Source organism: Babylonia areolata, chromosome 14 (genome assembly GCF_041734735.1).
Source record: "Babylonia areolata isolate BAREFJ2019XMU chromosome 14, ASM4173473v1, whole genome shotgun sequence".
Lineage (NCBI taxonomy): Eukaryota > Metazoa > Mollusca > Gastropoda > Neogastropoda > Buccinidae > Babylonia > Babylonia areolata.
Window position 1 is genome coordinate 3,996,640 of NC_134889.1, and position 20,599 is coordinate 4,017,238.

The window sequence follows — 20,599 nt, forward strand, 5'->3', positions numbered from 1 at the left end:
GTGTGCAGGTGTATGTGTATGCATGCAAGTGTGTGCATGCTTGCAAGTGTGTGTGTGTGTGTGCATGTGCATACAAATCTTTATGTGCAATTGTGTGTTTGTATGTACATGTGCATTTTGTGGAAAGCAAGGTGAATGAAATGTAAAATCCTGTTGCACACTTCTGAAGACCATCACAATAATCATATAAACTTACGACCAGATTTATTCAGAACAAGTTTTCACAACATTTGCTCATGCTGCCATGCATTGTTCACACATCAGATATTCTGGAAATGTATACTCTTAAAATAATGATCATCATCAACCTTAACACAGTTCAAACGCTCCACATACACACCTGGTCATTAGATCAACAAGCATCAGACTTTCGGACATACGACCACTTGATATAGTAAGTTATGAGATCTGTACAGATGGTATAAGTATTTACATCAAACAAATACACACATTTGTTCGACTCAAACATTCGTCCACAAAGCGCCCTTCTTCATCATTATGCAAACCAAAGATTTCCTGAAGTTGTATTTGCCAACACGGCAAAGTTTTTTGTTTTCAACATCAAAGTTTTCTTTCATTTACGCTGTGTTCAGACACGCTGGCTTTTACACACAATGAGGTGGGAAGAAGTGAAATGACCATGGAAACACAACCACCAACAGACACAACCGTCACACACTTTGAAATGTCACAAAATCACAGGACAATTTGGAATTTTTTTTTTTTTTTTTTTTTTTTTTTTTTTTAGCAAGTTGACTAAGGGCAGAGCACTCTCATAACTCGTCCCTCTCAGCATCCTCCTCCTCCTCCTCCCCGCCGGCTGGAGGTGGGGCCCCTCCGGCACCGTACACCTTGGAGATGATGGGCTGCACGATGCCCTCCACCTCCTTCTTCTTCTCCTGGTACTCCTCAGTGTCGGACTCCTGGTGACTCTCCAGCCAGGAGATGGCCTCGTCCAGGGTGTCCGTCACCTTCTCCTTGTCCTCTGCGCTCAGCTTGGAGCCCAGCTTCTCCTTGTCGTTGATCTGGTTCTTCACAGAGTAGGCGTAGCTCTCCAGCTCGTTCTTGGCGTCCACGCGGTCCTTCCATTTCTTGTCCTCGTCGGCGTACTTCTCCGCGTCGTTGATCATGCGCTCAATGTCCTCCGGGGACAGGCGGTTGTGGTCGTTCTGGATGACGATGTCGTTCTTGTTCCCTGTGCCCTTGTCCTCGGCTGACACCCGCAGGATGCCGTTGACGTCGATCTCGAAGGTGACCTCAATCTGAGGCACGCCACGGGGCGCGGCGGGGATGCCGGTGAGGTCGAACTTGCCCAGCAGGTGGTTGTCCTTGGTCATGGAGCGCTCCCCCTCGAAAACCTGGATGGTGACGGTGGGCTGGTTGTCGGCGGCCGTGGAGAAGATCTGCGACTTCTTGGTGGGGACGACGGTGTTGCGGGGGATCAGCTTGGTCATGACCCCGCCCACGGTCTCGATGCCCATGGTCAGGGGGTTGACGTCCAGCAGCACCAGGTCCCCAGTGTCCTCCTCCCCACCCAGCACGCCCGCCTGCACCGCCGCACCAAAGGCCACCGCCTCGTCAGGGTTGATGCCACGGTTTGGCTCCTGATACACAGAGAGAGAAAGACATAGGTCACCAGTTGTGTAGCTGTTATGCTTCACTGTCATACCACACAGACTTGCAGCTATTAACCTGCACTTCCATATTACAGACAATACAGACTTGTAGCTATTAGCCTGCACTTCCATGCTACAGACAATACATACTTGTAGCTATTAACCTGCAGTTCCATATTACAGACAATACAGACTTGTAGCTATTAACCTGCACTTCCATACTACAGACAACACAGATTTGAAGCTATTAACCTACACTTCCATACTACAGACAACACAGACTTGCAACTATCACTATGAGCCTACACTTCCACACTACATACAACATAGATTTGTAGCTGTAACTGAATCAACTCTGTCAATGTCACTTTCTCACACTACCCTTCACAGAAAGTTAGCCTTAAAAAAAAAAACATTAAAAAGATTCTTTAAAAATCAAGCTTATAATGAAAACTGAAAACTTAAAGTGTGTCTAAATCCTTGAAATACATGCAGACACATATGCTCTCTCTTCAATCTCTGATTAAGTTTGTATGTCTGTATTAATAGTATATAGATGGCTTTCATCTGTTTCAAAAGTCATTTACTTGATAATTTTATAACATAAATATCAAATGGAAAATCAGCTGGTAAGGCACTGTTCCTCACATGCAATCTTGAAGACTTTACTACCTTGTTGTTCAACATTTAACTCTCTCCATACGAACGGCGAAAGACGATGTAAACAGCGTTTCACCCCAGTTACCAACATCAAAATATTGCAAGCGGAATGCTCTTATACTGAAGAGGTGAATGTTGACAAAGAATTCTACAATGCTGACGATGGAAGCTAAATTTTGGGTCATTCAGACACCCACTGGACATCCGAGGGGTCTGTGTAGAGTAGAAGAGAGGACTGGCCGTACTGAGTGAGTTAAATGTTCATTATTTCAAACTCATAATACATATGTCGACCAAAATCAGCACAGCACTGGAGAGACGGAGGAAGCTGAAAACAGAGGTGCGTACATTTCCTTTTTTCATCTTTCCAGAATATTTTTCATTCACTCAGTTATGTTTTTTTCACAATGTCCATAAAACATAGTGAATTTCACACAAAGAAATCTGTTGTAATACAACACAACACAATACACAAAACATGTACCTTTCCATTGAAGAATTCCTTCACCAGCTGTTGCACCTTGGGAATGCGAGTGGACCCCCCCACCAGCACGATCTCGTCCACCTCCTCTTTCTTCAGGTCCGCGTCTTCCAACACCTGCTTGACTGGCTTCACGGTGGAGCGGAACAGGTCCTGAAAGCACACACACACACAAACATCGCATTTGTTTCACCTCTGACAGGCACAACCATTCGGCTATTGCGCCCGTCATTTCCAATTTATATCTTTTACATTTTCAAACCATTCGTATCTTGACCCTTCCAACCCAGACACTTCAACCCTTCACTGATGAAAAAACCCCCCAAAAAACGAACAATGGAAGAAAAACAGACTCGAGTCACATGGGTGGGAGTGACTTATTTCTGTAACACTGACGGGCACCCCCCCCACCCCCACCCCCAGAGCCTGCTTGAAGCACCAAAACACCCCAGAGTGAAACATGGAGAGGGATTTATTTTCTTCTTTCTTGGAAATCACCAAAATGCCAATATTGAAAAATCTGTGGAGGAAACTCTCCCATGGAGTCAAACATACAGATAGCTCAGAGAGAAGAAATGGTAATGATTGCAGAGTTCAGTTCAGTTCAGTTCCAAACAGGTGTCACTGCATTTGGACAAATCCGTATATGCTACACCACATCTGCTGAGCAGATGCCTGACCAGCAGCGTAACCCAGCGCACTTAGTTAGGCCTTGAGGGGCAAAAAAACAAAACAAAACAAAAAAACAAACAAACAATAAATGAAGAATGAAAGAGTGCTACATCCCTCCACCACCAACCTTTTCCTGCCTCCACAACCTCCCCCCCCCTCCCCCCTCACACACACACACACAACACACGTACCATGTTGAGCTCCTCAAACTTGGCCCGGGTGAGCTGCTCGGAGAAGTCCTCGCCGTCGAAGAGGGACTCGACCTCCACGCGCACCTGGTGCTGTGAGGAGAGGGCCCGCTTGGCCTTCTCCACCTCGCGCCGCAGCTTCTGCACCGCCCGGTTGTCCTTGCGGATGTCCTTGCCCTTCTTCTTCTTGTACAGCTTGATGAAGTGCTCCATCACCCGCTGGTCAAAGTCCTCGCCACCTGATTTTCAGAACACATGGGGCACCATATAAACCATTGTTCTTGGAATAGTTTCTCACCTCCACTTGGCTGCCTGACTAATGATAGATGAGTTTTTTCTTTTCTTTTGGATAATGTTTGATACAGCTCTTTATTTCACAATCCACACATTAAGTCTGTATGCAGAAATTGTGGAAATGATTTTTTTTTTTTTTTTAAACATCCTGTCCTTGAGGCACGATACCGTATCTTCCACGGGTGAACACTGTGTGATGGAACTGAAGTTTATTTGTCGACATATCACAGTGTAATTGAGTCCCACTCGGACGGGCGCAATAGCCGAGTGGTTAAAGCGTTGGACTGTCAATCTGAGGGTCCCAGGTTCGAATCACGGTGACGGCGCCTGGTGGGTAAAGGGTGGAGATTTTTACGATCTCCCAGGTCAACGTATGTGCAGACCTGCTAGTGCCTGAACCCCCTTCGTGTGTATATGCAAGCAGAAGATCAAATACGCACGTTAAAGATCCTGTAATCCATGTCAGCGTTCGGTGGGTTATGGAAACAAGAACATACCCAGCATGCACACCCCCGAAAACGGAGTATGGCTGCCTATATGGCGGGGTAAAAATGGTCATACACGTAAAAGCCCACTCGTGTACATACGAGTGAACAAAGAAGAAGAAGAAGAAGAGTCCCACTTGTATACGAAATGCATTTGTGTTTAAGTAATTACTCCAATGCTTATTATCTATGAATGTGAACATCTGTGAAAATCTGCAGTTCCATTTGTTTCCATTGTAAACATTTTACATATGACAATCAACTTGTATTTGAAACAGTTCAGAGTTTAATTAGGAGCCCAACTGGCAGTCTTTTGTAATTTCACCAGCTGACTAGTTAGTTTGTTGTTATATATATATATATATATATAAAATGTTCTTCTATTCTGTATCTTATATCATGTCCATTGTTATCATTATGTGTTAGAAATATTAAATTAAAAAATGAAATAAAGAAAAAATCTGCCTTACCAAGATGAGTGTCTCCGTTGGTGGACACCACCTCAAAGACGCCGTTGTCGATGGTGAGCAGTGACACGTCGAAGGTTCCACCGCCCAGATCAAACACCAGAATGTTCTTCTCTCCATCACGCTTGTCCAACCCATAGGCAATGGCGGCAGCAGTTCTGAAAATGGATCAATGCAACGTTGGTTTACCATGTTGCTCTTGGTCGCTTTTTTTTTTCTTCTCTCCTTCTCATTTTCTCTCTCTCTCTCTTTCTTCTCAACTGCATCAAGTTTTATTCCTAAAGGCATAGATGATATTTTCTGTTACCAGAGTGAAGTACTAAACAAGATGCAATTATACTCAAAACAAATTATACTTCAGTTCATCAAAGAACTCAAGACTGCAACCCATAAACTACACTTCAAATTTATGTTAAGTACTTTTACTCTTCTGTTGTTAGTTCTTTACAGCTATTCTGCTAAATGAAATGTTATGAAATATTATAAACTAAAAAGTAAACAGAAATAGAAGTCTGATTTTTTTTTTCTCCCCTACAGATCCCCACCTACAACATCTGTGTATGATATTTTGTGACTATAAAATAAAATTAAAAAAATACAAAGGTTATTGTTCATGGTGCAGACTTAAAAATATTTTTAACACCCCAAACAGGTTAAACACACACCTGTATACATACATCTTTTAACCAAAAGAATAACTGCATGGAGGATAATGAAAATGACGAAAAGAATACTGACGGCTCGTTGATGATTCTCATGACGTTGAGCTTGGCAATGGTGCCGGCATCCTTGGTGGCCTGCCGCTGGGCATCGTTGAAGTAGGCTGGCACCGTAACCACAGCGTTGGTGATCTTCTTGCCCAGGTATGCCTCCGCTATCTCCTTCATCTTGCCCAGCACCATGGCTGAGATCTCTTCGGGGGCGTAAGTCTTGGTCTCTCCGCTCACCTTGGCCTGCACGTGGGGCTTGTTGTTCTTGTTGATCACCTTGAAGGGGTAGTACTTGATGTCGTGCTGCACCGCTTTGTCGTCCCAGGTGCGACCAATCATGCGCTTGACATCAAAGATGGTGTTCTCCGGGTTGGAGGTCAGCTGGTTTTTGGCCGCGTCTCCGATGAGTCGCTGATCTTCGGTGAAGGCCACGTAGGACGGAGTGATGCGGTTTCCCTGGTCGTTGGCTATGATCTCCACACGGCCGTTCTTGAACACTCCCACACTGAAACAATGGTTTGGGAGTTCTAATTGCTGTGTTTTCAAGGTAAGCAGTGGTCATAAAGTATAATAAAGTAAATGTTGGTGTAAGATCAGTTAGTGTCAAATAGGGATTATCATGTAAAAAACAATTTTGGTGGGAGATCAGTCAGTGTCATATAAGGATTACTGTGTGCAAAGTATGCAGACTCTCCCAGTCCCTACCCCCTCTCTATGTGATTAGTGAAACACTGAGGACCACAAGGACCATAATCTGCAAGGGATTTATCTTTATTTTTTTGTAAACTAAGACAACTGGCTTTTCTAACTTGAATGGAAGGAATGTGTGTGTGTGTGTGTGTGTGTGTGTGTGTGTGTGTGTGAGTGTGTGTGGGATGTGTGTGTGTGTGCATACCTGCACACATATGCATTTGACATGTGTGTTTGTAAGAGTGTACAACTACAAGAGAAATAAAATATAAAGAAAAACTTAATCGTTTCAAATAAATCTGATTTGGCATAGATCCCAAACAAATTTTAGCTTTACTTCTCCAAACAAAAATAACTTTCTCCTGAACAGATTAAAATGCAAAATTTTTAAAATATTCTTTTTTTTATGAATATAAAAAGATTTGGCCCAAGATAAAATCTTTGTTTCGCTGAACGTTTTGTACAAAATGAACTCAACAAGTTTACTAAAACCTACTGTACAAAATGAACTCATCAACTTAACTGTACAATCGCTGAGTCATTTCATTATTTTTCTGACAGTGACACATTTAACTTAGAACTCAGTCAATGCCACTAAATTTCTATTAATTGCCAAAGAAATATACGTTAAGAAAAAAAAAAAATCACCAGGAATAGGTGGTGCCCAAGTCGATACCGATGACTGTTCCAACCTCCTTTTCCTTTTTCTTGCCACCATCATCATCACTGTCAGCTTGAACATGCCAGGCAGTGCACAACAGCACCACAAAGCAGAAGGGCAACACAAACCGCTTCATTCTGAGAGCTTTTTCTGTGTGATTTTTTGGGGGGGTTTCCTTTCAGACAACCTGAAAACAGAAACATGATTGTAAAATAATTCATATGAAGTTAAATAAATGATAGTATTACAAAAAAAAACCCCAATGACAAAACCAACCAACCAGCCAAATGCAGACTTGCATCATGTACATGTGTATACATGTAGTGTATGTGTGCATGTGTGTGTGTGTGTGTGTGTGCGCGCGCGCGCGTGTGCATGGGGGCAGGGGTGGGTGGGTTAATGCTGATGTGGTAATATATATGGATCAGTCCTGAAACAGTCTGAAACTTACAGTCCCTGGAGAAACCAGTTCATGATTATAAATATGAAACTAGTACTTCCAGTTCCAGTTTCACTTCACTGAAAAAATTCTGTTGAATGCAAAGTTTCGGTTTCACAGTTGTTCTTTCTCAACAAACCTCCATTTATAACAAAGTTCCTATATGTTTCCTTATCAGTATTTATTCCTGAAGAAATATAATTATACTTGCTGTTTTGTGAACAACTTTTGTAATAATCTATTGTAACTAATGTGAATATACACCATAGAAAGACCTGTGGTTGCTGTTGTTTTAACTGCTTCGTTAATCGTTAACTTGGCTGTTAAAGTACACGTCAGCAATACAATTTAGTCATCCAGCCGTGGGCGAGCTGTGTGAATTGGTTGGGCGTGACCAGTGATGCAACCCACGTGTTGACCAAAGAACTGCGATCGATTTTTACAGACCTTCCTAAATCACCCCTTTATGATTTATCGATTCACAATCAATGTCTTTTCTGTTTGGTCTTGCTATCAACCGATGTCTTCGGGTTTTACTGGTTTGACTTTGTTCTTGGGGTAAAAATGTGAAGAAAAACCTATGTGGGCGTGGTTTTTCCTCACATCAACGCCAACGAAAACGAACTCTGTCAAATCTTCCCTTACAAAAAACAAAAAAAAAACGTTACTTACTCATATTTCGATAATATTCCAGCATAAATAAGATGAGTCTATATCAATCACAACCTGAACATTTCCAACTAATCGCACATGAAAAGCGGTAAGAAGAGCGCTTTTCTTGTCAAATCACACCGTTTTTTACCAGCCGATCAACCGATCAACTGTCACATGTTCACGCTGTCGTCTGCTGCAAGCGATAAGACTTTACCTTTTTCTTTTTAATCTAGATAAACGTAGAAGCAGTCGATTACTTACCTTTAGAAACCCTTTGCCGGTACTTGTAAATAACTAAAAATTTTCTCTGATGACTATAGATCAAACAGATCCTTCGCAGCTCAACTGTGACTAAAGTGAAACAACCGTTCGCCTGTCGGTTCTTCTAAATATATGCCATGCTTTTCACACGCGCATTTCCTTCCCGTTCTTGCTGCGTGTGCAAATGTGATTGGTTGTCGTTAGCATACTAGGAAGACGATGATTGGTTCACGTACACTGTGTAATTCTATTTTTGGCACGGTAGTCTGCAGACACGTTGACTTTTGCCCGTGGTCACGGGTTAGTGGTTCTTCAAGTTTTATCGATTCCGTTCCATAATAGTAGTAAACCAGTACTCTTTCTTTTTCCGCTTTATCCCCTCTCTTTCTTTTCATGTCAAGGATAATGAGTAGAAAGGGAATTAACTGTTGGAAGAAAAAAATATGTAAGTTGTAATTTACATGGAAACGGCGAAAGTGATTCCCGCAAAAATCTGATCTTTTATTATTTTTTTTTTTCCAAGAGATAGATCATTACAAACAAACTGCGAACGAATAGGTTAAAATAAATCAAATGATGAACAGACAAATAAATTTGCAAGCAGTTTATAAATTACTAACAAAAAGGAGGATTTAATTTATAGGTAGATAAAGCGAAAATAAATGTTAAGAATAAAAATTAATATGAAAAGAATGAATGGAGCACTAGCAATCTTATTTCTGATATGAATCAGACCGACTGATGAAACAATTAGTGATCGATGATGAAACAAGTGATCGAATAAAATCAGTAAATCTTTTCAGCTTAGTAGGCCAATACTAGGTGTCTTTAGGCCGTGCATGTAACAAATATCAGTCGAGTCCTGGAACTACTCAGTGATCATGCAGTGCAGTGCGCCTGTACCGTCGGCGGTAACACACACACACACACACACACACGCACACTGCCGTACTTTTTAAGCTGTGTGCCTTCTCTCCCCTCTACAGCTTGCACATGCGCATTCCAGTCCCATTTGAACACGTGCGTCTCTGCAATGGCCGAGAGAAAAATTAATACTCACGTCTTCGGAGACTCGTCTTCCAGCATTATCAATATTTGTATGATGCTTTGCAGATTCCTACAGTGTGAGGCATTTGTTTGATGGCACGTTACTTCAGTGACTGAATCCGCATCGAAATTGAGTAGAATAATAACGTACAAAATAAGAGTAGAAATCCACTGAAATCCACCATCTGCAAATGGTACATGTATGCATGCAAAAATTGCCGGTAAAATAGATGCAATAATTTAGGATGCTAAAATAGGACTTCATCTTTGTATTTTATTGTTGGTTGGTTGCAGTCAATTTTAGATATAAAATTGTATTTAAAAAGTTCTATTCGTAACTGAAATAAATAGCTAACTTACGCAGAAATGGAGCAGCATTTTTTCAACTGATTATCATGATTGTTATTTCTGTTATTACCATTTTGCAACTAGTTATGAATATGGTATTACCATCGTATTACCTTTATATATAAACTTAAAGTCATCATTATAGTTTTTTTTTTTCACTTGTACTGTAAAACAGCATTTCATTGTTTTCATATGTAGATTTGTGGGTGCATGGCAAGTAGAAAGTTGTGCAGATGATGTCAAAGACAGTGTGAAGAGAGCACAGGGTGTGTGATGAGACATCATGAACAGAGACTCCATGATGATCTGTATATCATCCCCTGATCCGTATCTGACACCCTGTACTCTGCTTACCCCTCTTCCCACGTAGTACTGTCCACAGCTTTTGACTTGGCAGGAAAATTGTAATGTCCATCTCAAAACAAAACAGACATTTTTTTCACCAGATCTATATTATTAAGTAAAGTAATTTGCCAGTGTTGTGTGTGTTTACTGTTACTAACACTGTAAAAGGATTCATTATTGTAGTATTGAGTCTTTGGCTGCAAAGTAAAATCAAGGCAAACTGCACACAATGAAAAAGATAATGAAAAAAAGTTTGGAATAAAGATACTTCTCAAATGTTTGGCTGGGTGTGTGTCTGTAGTGCCTGAAGTTATAGTTTGCTTCTTTTTTTTTGTGGCTGGAAGTGGCTAGTCAAATGTCAGATACTAGAATAACTATTTGTTGCAGATTTAATGGTGGTTATGCATTCAGTTTTAAAGATGTTAATTTGATCTGATGGCAGGCATTTGGTTTTCTCTTTAATTACCAACCAAAAAAGAAAAAAAAAGGCCGGTGTCAATTTGAATTTAAGGATGTAAAAATATAGTGTTGAGTTTCAGATTGGTGTTGCACTGTTTATTTTGCAATGTTTTGGATGAAACTGTTTGTGATGAGTTGTGTACCTGATATGTCAGTGTACTGTGAAGACTGCAGAGAGAGCACAGGGTGTGTGATGAGACAACATGAACAGAGACTCCATGATGATCTGTATATCATCCCCTGATCCGTATCTGACACCCTGTACTCTGCTTACCCCTCTTCTCTCGTAGTACTGTCCACAGCTTTTGACTTGGCAGGAAAATTGTAATGTCCATCTCAAAACAAAACAGACTTTTTTTTTTCACCAGATCTATATTATTAAGTAAAGTAATTTGCTAGTGTTTGTGTGTGTGTGTACTGTTACTAACACAGTAACAGTATTCATTATTGTAGTATTGAGTCTTTGGCTGCAAACTAAAATCAAGACAAACTGCACACAGAGAAAAAGATAATGAAAAAAAGTTTGGAATAAAGATACTTCTCAAATGTTTGGCTGGGTGTGTGTCTGTAGGGCCTGAAGTTACAGTTTGCTTTTCTTTTTTTTTCTTTTTTTTTTTGTGGCTGGAAGTGGCTAGTCAAATGTCAGATACTAGAATAACTGTTTGTTGCAGATTTAATGGTGGTTATGCATTCAGTTTTAAAGATGTTAATTTGATCTGATAGTAGGCATTTGGTTTTCTCTTTAATTACCAACCAAAAAAGAAAAAAAAGGCCGGTGTCAATTTGAATTTAAGGATGTAAAAATATAGTGTTGAGTTTCAGATTGGTGTTGCACTGTTTATTTTGCAATGTTTTGGATGAAACTGTTTGTGATGAGTTGTGTACCTGATATGTCAGTGTACTGTGAAGACTGCAGAGAGAGCAGAGGGTGTGTGATGAGACAACATGAACAGAGACTCCATGATGATCTGTATATCATCCCCTGATCCGTATCTGACACCCTGCCCTCTGCTCTCCGCTCTCTCAACCCCCCCCCCCCCTCCCCGCCCCCCTCCTCCTCCACCCTTCCCACCCTTGCTTCAATGAATGTTTTTATAATTTGGTACAGATACTACAAAGTCCTCTGTCCATCAGTTCAAATGAAATTGGCAGTGCAAAGAAAAGGGTTAATTAATGAGAGGTTCAAACTGTGATGTCCTTAAACAGGTTATCTTTTCTTCTTTTTTTTCTTTCTTTCTTTTTTTTTTTTTCAGTGAAAGTTTGGTTGAAAAGTAAATTATTTCCAACCATTATCATTTTTCAAAGTTTGCAGTTCAACTCCATTAAAAAAAAAGTATTAAAATAAGATTGAATATCTTTACTGGGAATACTTTTAAAAAGCTTGAGTTTTGGCAGATGTATAGTTTGTGGCATGCTTGGACTTTTGTCAGTAGTTAAGATTTTTTTTAATCAAGAAAGGGTTTTTACTGATAATGAACCAGTGCAATCCTTCGTGTAAATAAAGGCATTGATTTTGTCTCTCTCTGGCCTTATCAGTGTCTGAAGCTTTATTTGATTCAGAGGAGAAAATAAACCAGGGACAACTTGGCATTCACCTGCTGAACATTGACATAATGTATGGTGAATCTTCCACGCACATTCTCATGGTTCTGAGCAAATGGATCAGGAGTTATCCAGTGAATGTTAGTTGAGATTCATTGACAGACAATGTGGTGAATTGCAGACACATACTTTTGGTTCTGAGAAGGTCAGTGATGGGTTAGGTGACATCCGAGTAAATATTCAAATTATTGACAGACTGTGTTAATGAGAGAGAAAAAAATCTTCTCACAAACAAAATGTGATGTCTTTGATGTTAAGAAATCCGAGCCTGAGCAGATTCAAAAGAACTTCACTTTGAAACAGTTTACAAGGAAATGTCCAACTTCTGCAGTGTTGTGAGAACAGTGTAGAGAATCCTATTTTACTGTTACCGATTAATCTATATCTGTACATCTATATCTATCTATGTATCTATCTGTTTATCTAACTATATACCAGTGTATTATGAAGACGGTGCGGAGAGAGCAGAGGGTGTGTGATGAGACAACGTGAACAGAGACTTCATGATGATCAGTATATCATCCCCTGATCCGTATCTGACACCCTGTTCACTGTTCCTGCGGAAACAACATCATGTGGCAAATTATTCCAAACATTTGTTACTCTGTTAGTAAAGAAATGTGCAAATCTGGAAGTTTTTACTGAAACTTTTAATAGTTTGTAGGAATGGCCTCTTGTAGCACTGTTCTCATTCAATGTAAACAGTTTACAGTTCTGCTGTCATATAATCCATGAGTCATTTTATACATCTCTATTTAATCACAACACAGTCTTCTATATTCTAAACTAGGTAACTGAAGTGCTTGCAACCTATTTTCATAGTCCGTATCAGCAAAGTCAAAGATTGTGTTAGTAAATCTTCATTTTGTTTTTGATCTAATAATTATGTGCCTGGTGTTCTTGATAAATTTGGTTTCTTCTGGATTTTTCAGAAGCTGAAGTGCTGATAGTCAAATTCCAAGGTTGGCATGTCTGGCAGGGGAAAAGTTGAATGGTAAAGAGCAAGTCTGGGGTTGTACTTGTGGTGTGAGCAGTGATAAAAGCAGTGTGTAGAGAGCACAGGGTGTGTGATGAGACAACGTGAACAGAGACTCCGTGATGATCTGTATATCATCCCCTGATCCGTATCTGACACTCTGTTCTCTGCTCTCACCTCACCTCACCTCACCTCACCTCACCTCAGACATTGTAAAAATTTAAAATATCAGATCAGTTGTTAATATCCATGACTGGCATTATTTCAGGAGAACGTGATGAAGTGGGACATTTACCTGAAAGAGAGATGACGCTTCTGATTGCTGCCAACCTTTGGCCATCTGCGGACCATGAGAAAAGAGTACAGGTAATACTATTGCACAGGATATGAGCTCAGACTTCACTGCTATTGACTTCATCGCTGAATTCTCAATTGTTGGTTGATTTTTAAGGGATTGATACAGTGATAGGTTCTTCATTCTGAATTGTTGGTTCGTTTATAAGGGATTGATAGATTCTCAGTTCTGAATTGTTGGTTGGGTTTTAAGGGATTGATAGGTTTTGAAGTCTGAATTGGTTGATTTTTAAGGGATTGATAGTTTCACAATTTTAATTTGTTGGTTGATTTTCAAGGGGTTGATAGATAAATTTGCCCATCCATACGTGGTGAACATGGAAATTGCACCCCTTGGATGAGGAACTGGTTGAGAAGGGAACCCAATGGGGCAATACAAATAAATAGGGGAAGCAGTAATACTGCAGGCAGATTTGATACTCATCCATTACTTAAGGTACAGTGTGTAGTTCATATGTAATGGTGTGTTGGTGGGATTCCTGTGCAGAGAACTACTTGAGCGGATGCATGGTGTTGAGGAGGGGGTGGCGGTGGAGGGGAGGGTGTTGAGAGCTTTAGTAGTTAAAACCCACTGTTGTAATGAGAACTCTTATTCCAAGTGCCATTGCCAGAGCAGTACAGATGATTCAGGTTGTATAGAATCGGGAGAAAGTCGCATTGTCTGTTTTAGCCTGTGTTGAATGTTACTGTGTGAACTGTGACTTGGTTGACGTATACAGATAGTGAGATACTGTACTGTGAAGACAGTGTGGAGAGGGCACAGGGTGTGTGATGAGACAACATGAACAGAGACTCCATGACGATCTGTATATCATCCCCTGATCCGTATCTGACACCCTGTTCTCCCTCTCTCAGATATAGCAGCAGTTTTAAATGTAATCAGAACAGTTGTTAATCTCTGTCATTAATTGGAACAGTTGCTAATCTCTGTTGTTATTTTAGCAGACCATGGTGGCATGGCACCTCTAAGTGAATGAGAGATGATGCTTCTGCACATTGCAAATCTTTGGTCAACCGCAAACATTGAAAAAGGTCGTATATAAAACTGGGGTCGTACAGAATCTAAGGAACTTCTCTTTTTAGGAAGTCAAAAAACGTCTTGGAAAACTATGAGAACCATTTACAGGACTGGAAAAGTCTGGGGAAAATATGAGAACCATTTACAGGACTGGAAAAGTGGGGAAAATATGAGAACCATTTACAGGACTGAAAAACTCTGGGGAAAATGAGAGAACCATATCCAGGGCTAGAAAAGTCTTGTAGAAGTGAGAGAACCATTTCCAGGGCTGGAAAATGCTGGGGGAAAAAAAAAACTTTTCCTTTCAGGGTTTAGCAAAGTTTTGGAGTTTTGATAAAACCCTTGACCAGTACCATTCAATAGAACAAAGGAAGAAAACCACAAAGAAGCAGTGGAAGTCGGGTAGCAGTTCTAGTGGCAGTGGGGTAGCAGTGGCAGTGGGGTAGCAGTTCTAGTGGCAGCGGGGTAACAGTTCTAGTGGCAGTGGGGTAACAGTTCTAGTGGCAGTGGGGTAGCAGTGATGGCAGGGTAGCAGTTCTAGTGGCAGTGGGGTAGCAGTTCTAGTGGCAGTGGGGTAGCAGTTCTAGTGGCAGTGGGGTAGCTGTGGCAGTGGGGTAGCAGTTCTAGTGGCGGTGGGGTAACAGTTCTAGTGGCAATGGGGTAGCAGTTCTTGTGGCAGTGGGGTAGCTGTGGCAGTGAGGTAGCAGTTCTAGTGGCAGTGGGGTAGCAGTGGCAGTGGGGTAGCAGTTCTAGTGGCAGTGGGGTAGCAGTGGCAGTGGGGTAGCTGTGGCAGTGGGGTAGCAGTTCTAGTGGCAGTGGGGTAGCAGTTCTAGTGGCAGTGGGGTAGCAGTTCTAGTGGCAGTGTGGCAGCAGTTCTAGTGGCAGTGGGGCAGCAGTTCTAGTGGCATCTAGTAGCAGTGGGGTAGCAGTGGTGGTGGGGTAGCAGTTCCAGTGGCAGTGGGGTTGCAGTGGCAGTGGCGTAGCTGTGGCAGTGAGGTAGCAGTAGCAGTGAAGTAGCAGTTCTAGTGGCAGCGGGGTAGCAGTGACAGCAGGGTAGCAGTTCTAGTTGCAGTGGCGTAGCAGTGGCCACGGTGTAGCAGTTCTAGTGGCAGCGGGGTAGCAGTAGCAGTTCTAGTGGCAGTGGGGTCGCAGTTCCAGTGGCAGTGGGGTAGCAGTTCTAGTGGCAGTGGGGTAGCAGTAGCAGTGGGGTAGCAGTTCTTGTGGCAGTGGGGTAGCTTTGGCAGTGGGGAAGCAGTTCTTGTGGCAGTGGGGAAGCAGTTCTTGTGGCAGTGGGGTAGCTGTGGCAGTGGGGTAGCAGTTCTTGTGGCAGTGGGGTAGCAGTGGCAGTGGGGTAGCAGTTCTTGTGGCAGTGGGGTAGCTGTGGCAGTGGGGTAGCAGTTCTTGTGGCAGTGGGGTAGCTGTGGCAGTGGGGTAGCAGTTCTTGTGGCAGTGGGGTAGCTGTGGCAGTGGGGTAGCAGTTCTTGTGGCAGTGGGGTAGCTGTGGCAGTGGGGTAGCAGTTCTTGTGGCAGTGGGGTAGCAGTGGCAGTGGGGTAGCAGTTCTTGTGGCAGTGGGGTAGCAGTGGCAGTGGGGTAGCAGTTCTTGTGGCAGTGGGGTAGCTGTGGCAGTGGGGTAGCAGTTCTTGTGGCAGTGGGGAAGCAGTTCTTGTGGCAGTGGGGTAGCAGTTCTTGTGGCAGTGGGGTAGCAGTTCTTGTGGCAGTGGGGTAGCAGTTCTTGTGGCAGTGGGGTAGCTGTGGCAGTGGGGTAGCAGTTCTTGTGGCAGTGGGGTAGCAGTGGCAGTGGGGAAGCAGTTCTAGTGGCAGTGGGGTAGCAGTTCTTGTGGCAGTGGGGTAGCTGTGGCAGTGGGGTAGCAGTTCTTGTGGCAGTGGGGTAGCAGTTCTTGTGGCAGTGGGGTAGCTGTGGCAGTGGGGTAGCAGTTCTTGTGGCAGTGGGGTAGCAGTGGCAGTGGGGAAGCAGTTCTAGTGGCAGTGGGGTAGCAGTTCTTGTGGCAGTGGGGTAGCAGTTCTTGTGGCAGTGGGGTAGCAGTTCTTGTGGCAGTGGGGTAGCAGTGGGGTAGCAGTTCTTGTGGCAGTGGGGTAGCAGTTCTTGTGGCAGTGGGGTAGCAGTTGCCACGGTGTAACAGTTCTAGTGGCAGCGGGGTAGCTTTGGCAGTGGGGTAGCAGTTCTAGTGGCAGTGGGGTAGCAGTTCCAGTGGCAGTGGGGTAGCCGTGGCAGTAGGGTAGTAGTTCTAGTGGCAGTGGGGTAGTAGTTCTAGTGGCAGTGGGGTAGTAGTTCTAGGAGCAGTGGGGTAGTAGTTCTAGTGGCAGTGGGGTAGTAGTTCTAGTGGCAGTGGGGTAGTAGTTCTAGTGGCAGTGGGGTAGTAGTTCTAGTGGCAGTGGGGTAGTAGTTCTAGTGGCAGTGGGGTAGCTGTGGCAGTGGGGTAGCAGTTCTTGTGGCAGTGGGGTAGCAGTGGCAGTGGGGAAGCAGTTCTAGTGGCAGTGGGGTAGCAGTTCTTGTGGCAGTGGGGTAGCTGTGGCAGTGGGGTAGCAGTTCTTGTGGCAGTGGGGTAGCAGTTCTTGTGGCAGTGGGGTAGCTGTGGCAGTGGGGTAGCAGTTCTTGTGGCAGTGGGGTAGCAGTGGCAGTGGGGAAGCAGTTCTAGTGGCAGTGGGGTAGCAGTTCTTGTGGCAGTGGGGTAGCAGTTCTTGTGGCAGTGGGGTAGCAGTTCTTGTGGCAGTGGGGTAGCAGTGGGGTAGCAGTTCTTGTGGCAGTGGGGTAGCAGTTCTTGTGGCAGTGGGGTAGCAGTTGCCACGGTGTAACAGTTCTAGTGGCAGCGGGGTAGCTTTGGCAGTGGGGTAGCAGTTCTAGTGGCAGTGGGGTAGCAGTTCCAGTGGCAGTGGGGTAGCCGTGGCAGTAGGGTAGCAGTTCTAGTGGCAGTGGGGTCGCAGTTCTAGTGGCAGTGGGGTAGCAGTAGCAGTTCCAGTGGCAGTGGGGTAGCAGTTCTAGTGGCAGTGGGGTAGTAGTTCTAGTGGCAGTGGGGTAGCTGTGGCAGTGGGGTAGCAGTAGCAGTGAAGTAGCAGTTCTAGTGGCAGCGGGGTAGCAGTGACAGCAGGGTAGCAGTTCTAGTGGCAGTGGGATAGCAGTTCTTGTGGCAGTGGGGTAGCAGTTAGCGAAGACATCAACAATAGATAGTGAAGATGATGACACATTACTTATTTTTCAAAATGTGTATGTGTATAAATGAGTGGGTGAGTGAGTGTGTGTTTGTGTGCGTTTCCTTATGTGTGTTTACATTACATTACCGCCCCCCAATTTGAACCCCCATATTCACATGTTTTTGCGAGCAGACGTTTATGTGTATGGCTGTTTTTACCCTTGCGTATAGGCAGCCAGCTTTGAGGGAGAAAACAGTGTGTACAGGGTGTATGATGAGACAGCATGAACAGAGACTCCATGATGATCTGTATATCATCCCCTGATCCGTATCTGACACCCTGTCCTCTGTTCTCCCTCTGTGTGTTGCTCAGGTTTCCCTGTGCAGGTTTCCCTCTGTGCGTTGCTCTGGTTTCCCCCTGTCAGTCTGTGAGTTGCTCTGGTTTCCGTTTCCCTCTGTGTTGCTCTGGTTTCCCTGTGTGTTCCTCTGTTGCTCTGGTTTCTCTCTCTGTGTGTTGGTTTCCCTCTGTGTTGCTCTGGTTTCCCCTGGTGTATTGTTCTGTTTTCCCCGTGTGTAAATCTCAACACCCCCATTACATCCGTTGAATGTTCACCATGTTAAGATACCTCCCTCACTGTTTTTAAGCAGGGGACACAGACACTCAGATACGGATACTCACATGTGCGCACACACACTCGCCCTTGATCACTCTCTCCACATTCACATTTTTGTGTGAGCATGTGCACATTCAATTCAGTTCAATTCAAAATACTTTATTATCTGCTGCAACCAAAAACAGAAAATTTTCTTTAGGCTCACTTAAAATAAAATGAGAATGTGCATGCATAAGTGCATGCATGTCCATAGCTTTTCTCCTCCGGACTCCTCTGTTTGGGTTCTGTACTGGACTGTCACTCTGATAGTCTTCCTTCTTTCAGACATTGCGCCTTGCTTTACACATTTTACCCAGCGTTCTTTACACGGGATTTCGCTGAGCTGAACTGACGTTCACTTTGTTCCTTCAGACCCGACAGTGCCAGACTTGGAAGAGGAGGAGAAGAAGAAGAGCACGAGGAGAGGACTTGGCCCGGAAACTGTGTGATGTGACAACCCCACCCACCCCACACACCCCCTCCTCAGCCCACTCCCCAGGGTCTCCACATCCAAATGACAGCCACGAAGACTGCTGTGAGGTGTATGGTAAGTTGTACTGCTTTGACCAGCTGCAGGATTTTTCCTGTGGTCTGCAAGGCCTGTGTTCCAGCAGTTAATACAGGGTTCCCAAAAAGTTCAGGACCACAAGCATGTTATCATAAAATGTTTTTAAAAAAAATTATATAAAAATATATATATATATGAAAAAAAAGATTTGAGAGATGGTTTAAATTTTGCTGGGAACATAATATTCTGGGTCTAACACTGGCCTCTCTTTGGACACACCGACAGATGTTTTGGTGTCATGTACTGTACCACGTCAAACTGGTACAAACCAGGCCTATCCATTTTTCCTCTCAGCCAAAATTTCGTGGCAACTCGGTAATAAGACGTCTGGTGGAGTGATGGCCTAGAGGTAACGCGTCCGCCTAGGAAGCGAGAGAAGCTGAGCACACTGGTTCGAATCACAGCTCAGCCGCCGCCATTTTCTCCCCCTCCACTAGACCTTGAGTGGTGGTCTGGACGCTAGTCATTCGGATGAGACGATAAACCGAGGTCCCGTGTGCAGCATGCACTTAGCTCACGTAAAAGAACTCACGGCAACAAAAGGGTTGTTCCTGGCAAAATTCAGTAGAAAAATCCACTTCGATAGGAAAAACAAATAAAACTGCACGCAGGAAAAAAAAAGGGGTGGCGCTGTAGTGTAGCAATGCGCTCTCCCTGGGGAGAGCAGCCCGAATTTCACACAGAGAAATCTGTTGTGATAAAAAGAGAAATACAAATACACTATCAGTCAGCTGTCAATGGCCATTTCGGGCTAGAGCAGAAAGTCCCCATTTTAGGCATAAGTGCACCATAAACAGGTAGAAAAATGCATTTGGAAAAAGTGATGTTATGCAGCGGTTTATATATGATAGTTGTGGTTTTTCATTGTGAAAAAAAGAAAGAAAAAAAAGGACAGGCACATACAAGAAAGCAGCTCTGGTGCTCAGTTCATGGGCTTTATACACTGCCAGGAATTCTACATCATTTCACCATGCTCCAGAAGAAGAAAACTTCGAGTTCCCAAGTGGTCGTCAGCTTTTTGTGGAGTCTGTATGACTCCTGAATTTGTGGGATGCCTTTCCCCCCGTGTTCACTTTTATGTGCAAGCAGGCGTTTGTGGGTATGACTGTATTTAGCCTAGCATGTAGGCAGCCATACTCTGATTTCAGAGGTGTGCATGCTGGGTATGTTCTGGTTTCCATTGCATTTGCATGGATTTATGGGATCTTTCGTGTGTGTATTTGATCTGCATGTGTATATATGTATATATACATATATATAGGGGGTTTCATGTGCTGGCATGTCAGCTTGTCTGTTGACCTGGGAGATAGGAAACATGTCCACCCTTACCCCACCTGGCACATGACAGGGACTCGAACCAAAGACTCAACTTGAAAGTCCAATGTCTTAAACCACTTGGCTGTTGTGCCCATCATATTACCTCACCGAGCTGTTCTCTTGTGTGTCTACTGTTTGCTTATATGCAGTTGTTTGTGTGTGCACTGAAGGACGGTTGCAACAAATGTGCAAATGCATGCATGAAATAAAAAATGGAAATAAACTGAAAAGAGAAAACAAGCTTTTGTGTCAGGTTTCTTTGAGAGATTCTATGAAGTGTGAGTGACAAGTCTGTGTGTGTTCGTTCTTTAGTTTAACGTCTTTTCACTGTAAGTGATATTTGACGAGGGAAGGAAAAAATCGAGTGGGGGGGGGGGGGGAATTACTGTGTACGCATACAAGTAAGTGAAAGTGTGTGTGTGTGAAAATTATTGATTTAAGTTTTGTTTAAAAAAAACAACAAAAAAAAAAAAACATAACATAT

At 43.3% G+C, this 20,599-nt stretch overlaps 1 protein-coding gene and 1 long non-coding RNA gene across 2 annotated transcripts; one reads left to right on the forward strand and one right to left on the reverse strand.

Annotated features, from left to right (window-relative positions):
* Nucleotides 1-187: 187 nt before the first annotated feature.
* On the reverse strand, nt 188-8,433 carry LOC143289742 (endoplasmic reticulum chaperone BiP-like). The gene is made up of 7 exons (XM_076598829.1): nt 8,279-8,433; nt 6,912-7,111; nt 5,602-6,078; nt 4,867-5,021; nt 3,621-3,856; nt 2,761-2,910; nt 188-1,604 (listed from the first exon to the last, which is right to left on the reverse strand). Exons 2-7 carry the CDS (start codon nt 7,058-7,060, stop codon nt 774-776), a joined length of 1,998 nt encoding a protein of 665 aa, XP_076454944.1. The 5' UTR covers nt 7,061-7,111; nt 8,279-8,433; the 3' UTR covers nt 188-773.
* Nucleotides 8,434-9,283: 850 nt separating this feature from the next.
* On the forward strand, nt 9,284-20,299 carry LOC143289455 (uncharacterized). Its single transcript, XR_013056249.1, has 3 exons — nt 9,284-9,402; nt 13,324-13,421; nt 18,603-20,299. It is a non-coding gene; the product is annotated as an uncharacterized LOC143289455 (long non-coding RNA).
* Nucleotides 20,300-20,599: the final 300 nt, after the last annotated feature.

Excerpts from the sequence above, each read along its gene's own strand:
- LOC143289742 (XM_076598829.1), bottom strand. The coding sequence starts at position 7,060 with ATGAAGCGGTTTGTGTTGCCCTTCTGCTTTGTGGTGCTGTTGTGCACT. Across the intron at positions 5,022-5,601 it reads ATGAGAATCATCAACGAGCC|AACTGCTGCCGCCATTGCCT; the intron begins GTCAGTATTCTT and ends ATCCATTTTCAG. Across the intron at positions 1,605-2,760 it reads AGGAATTCTTCAATGGAAAG|GAGCCAAACCGTGGCATCAA; the intron begins GTACATGTTTTG and ends TCTGTGTATCAG.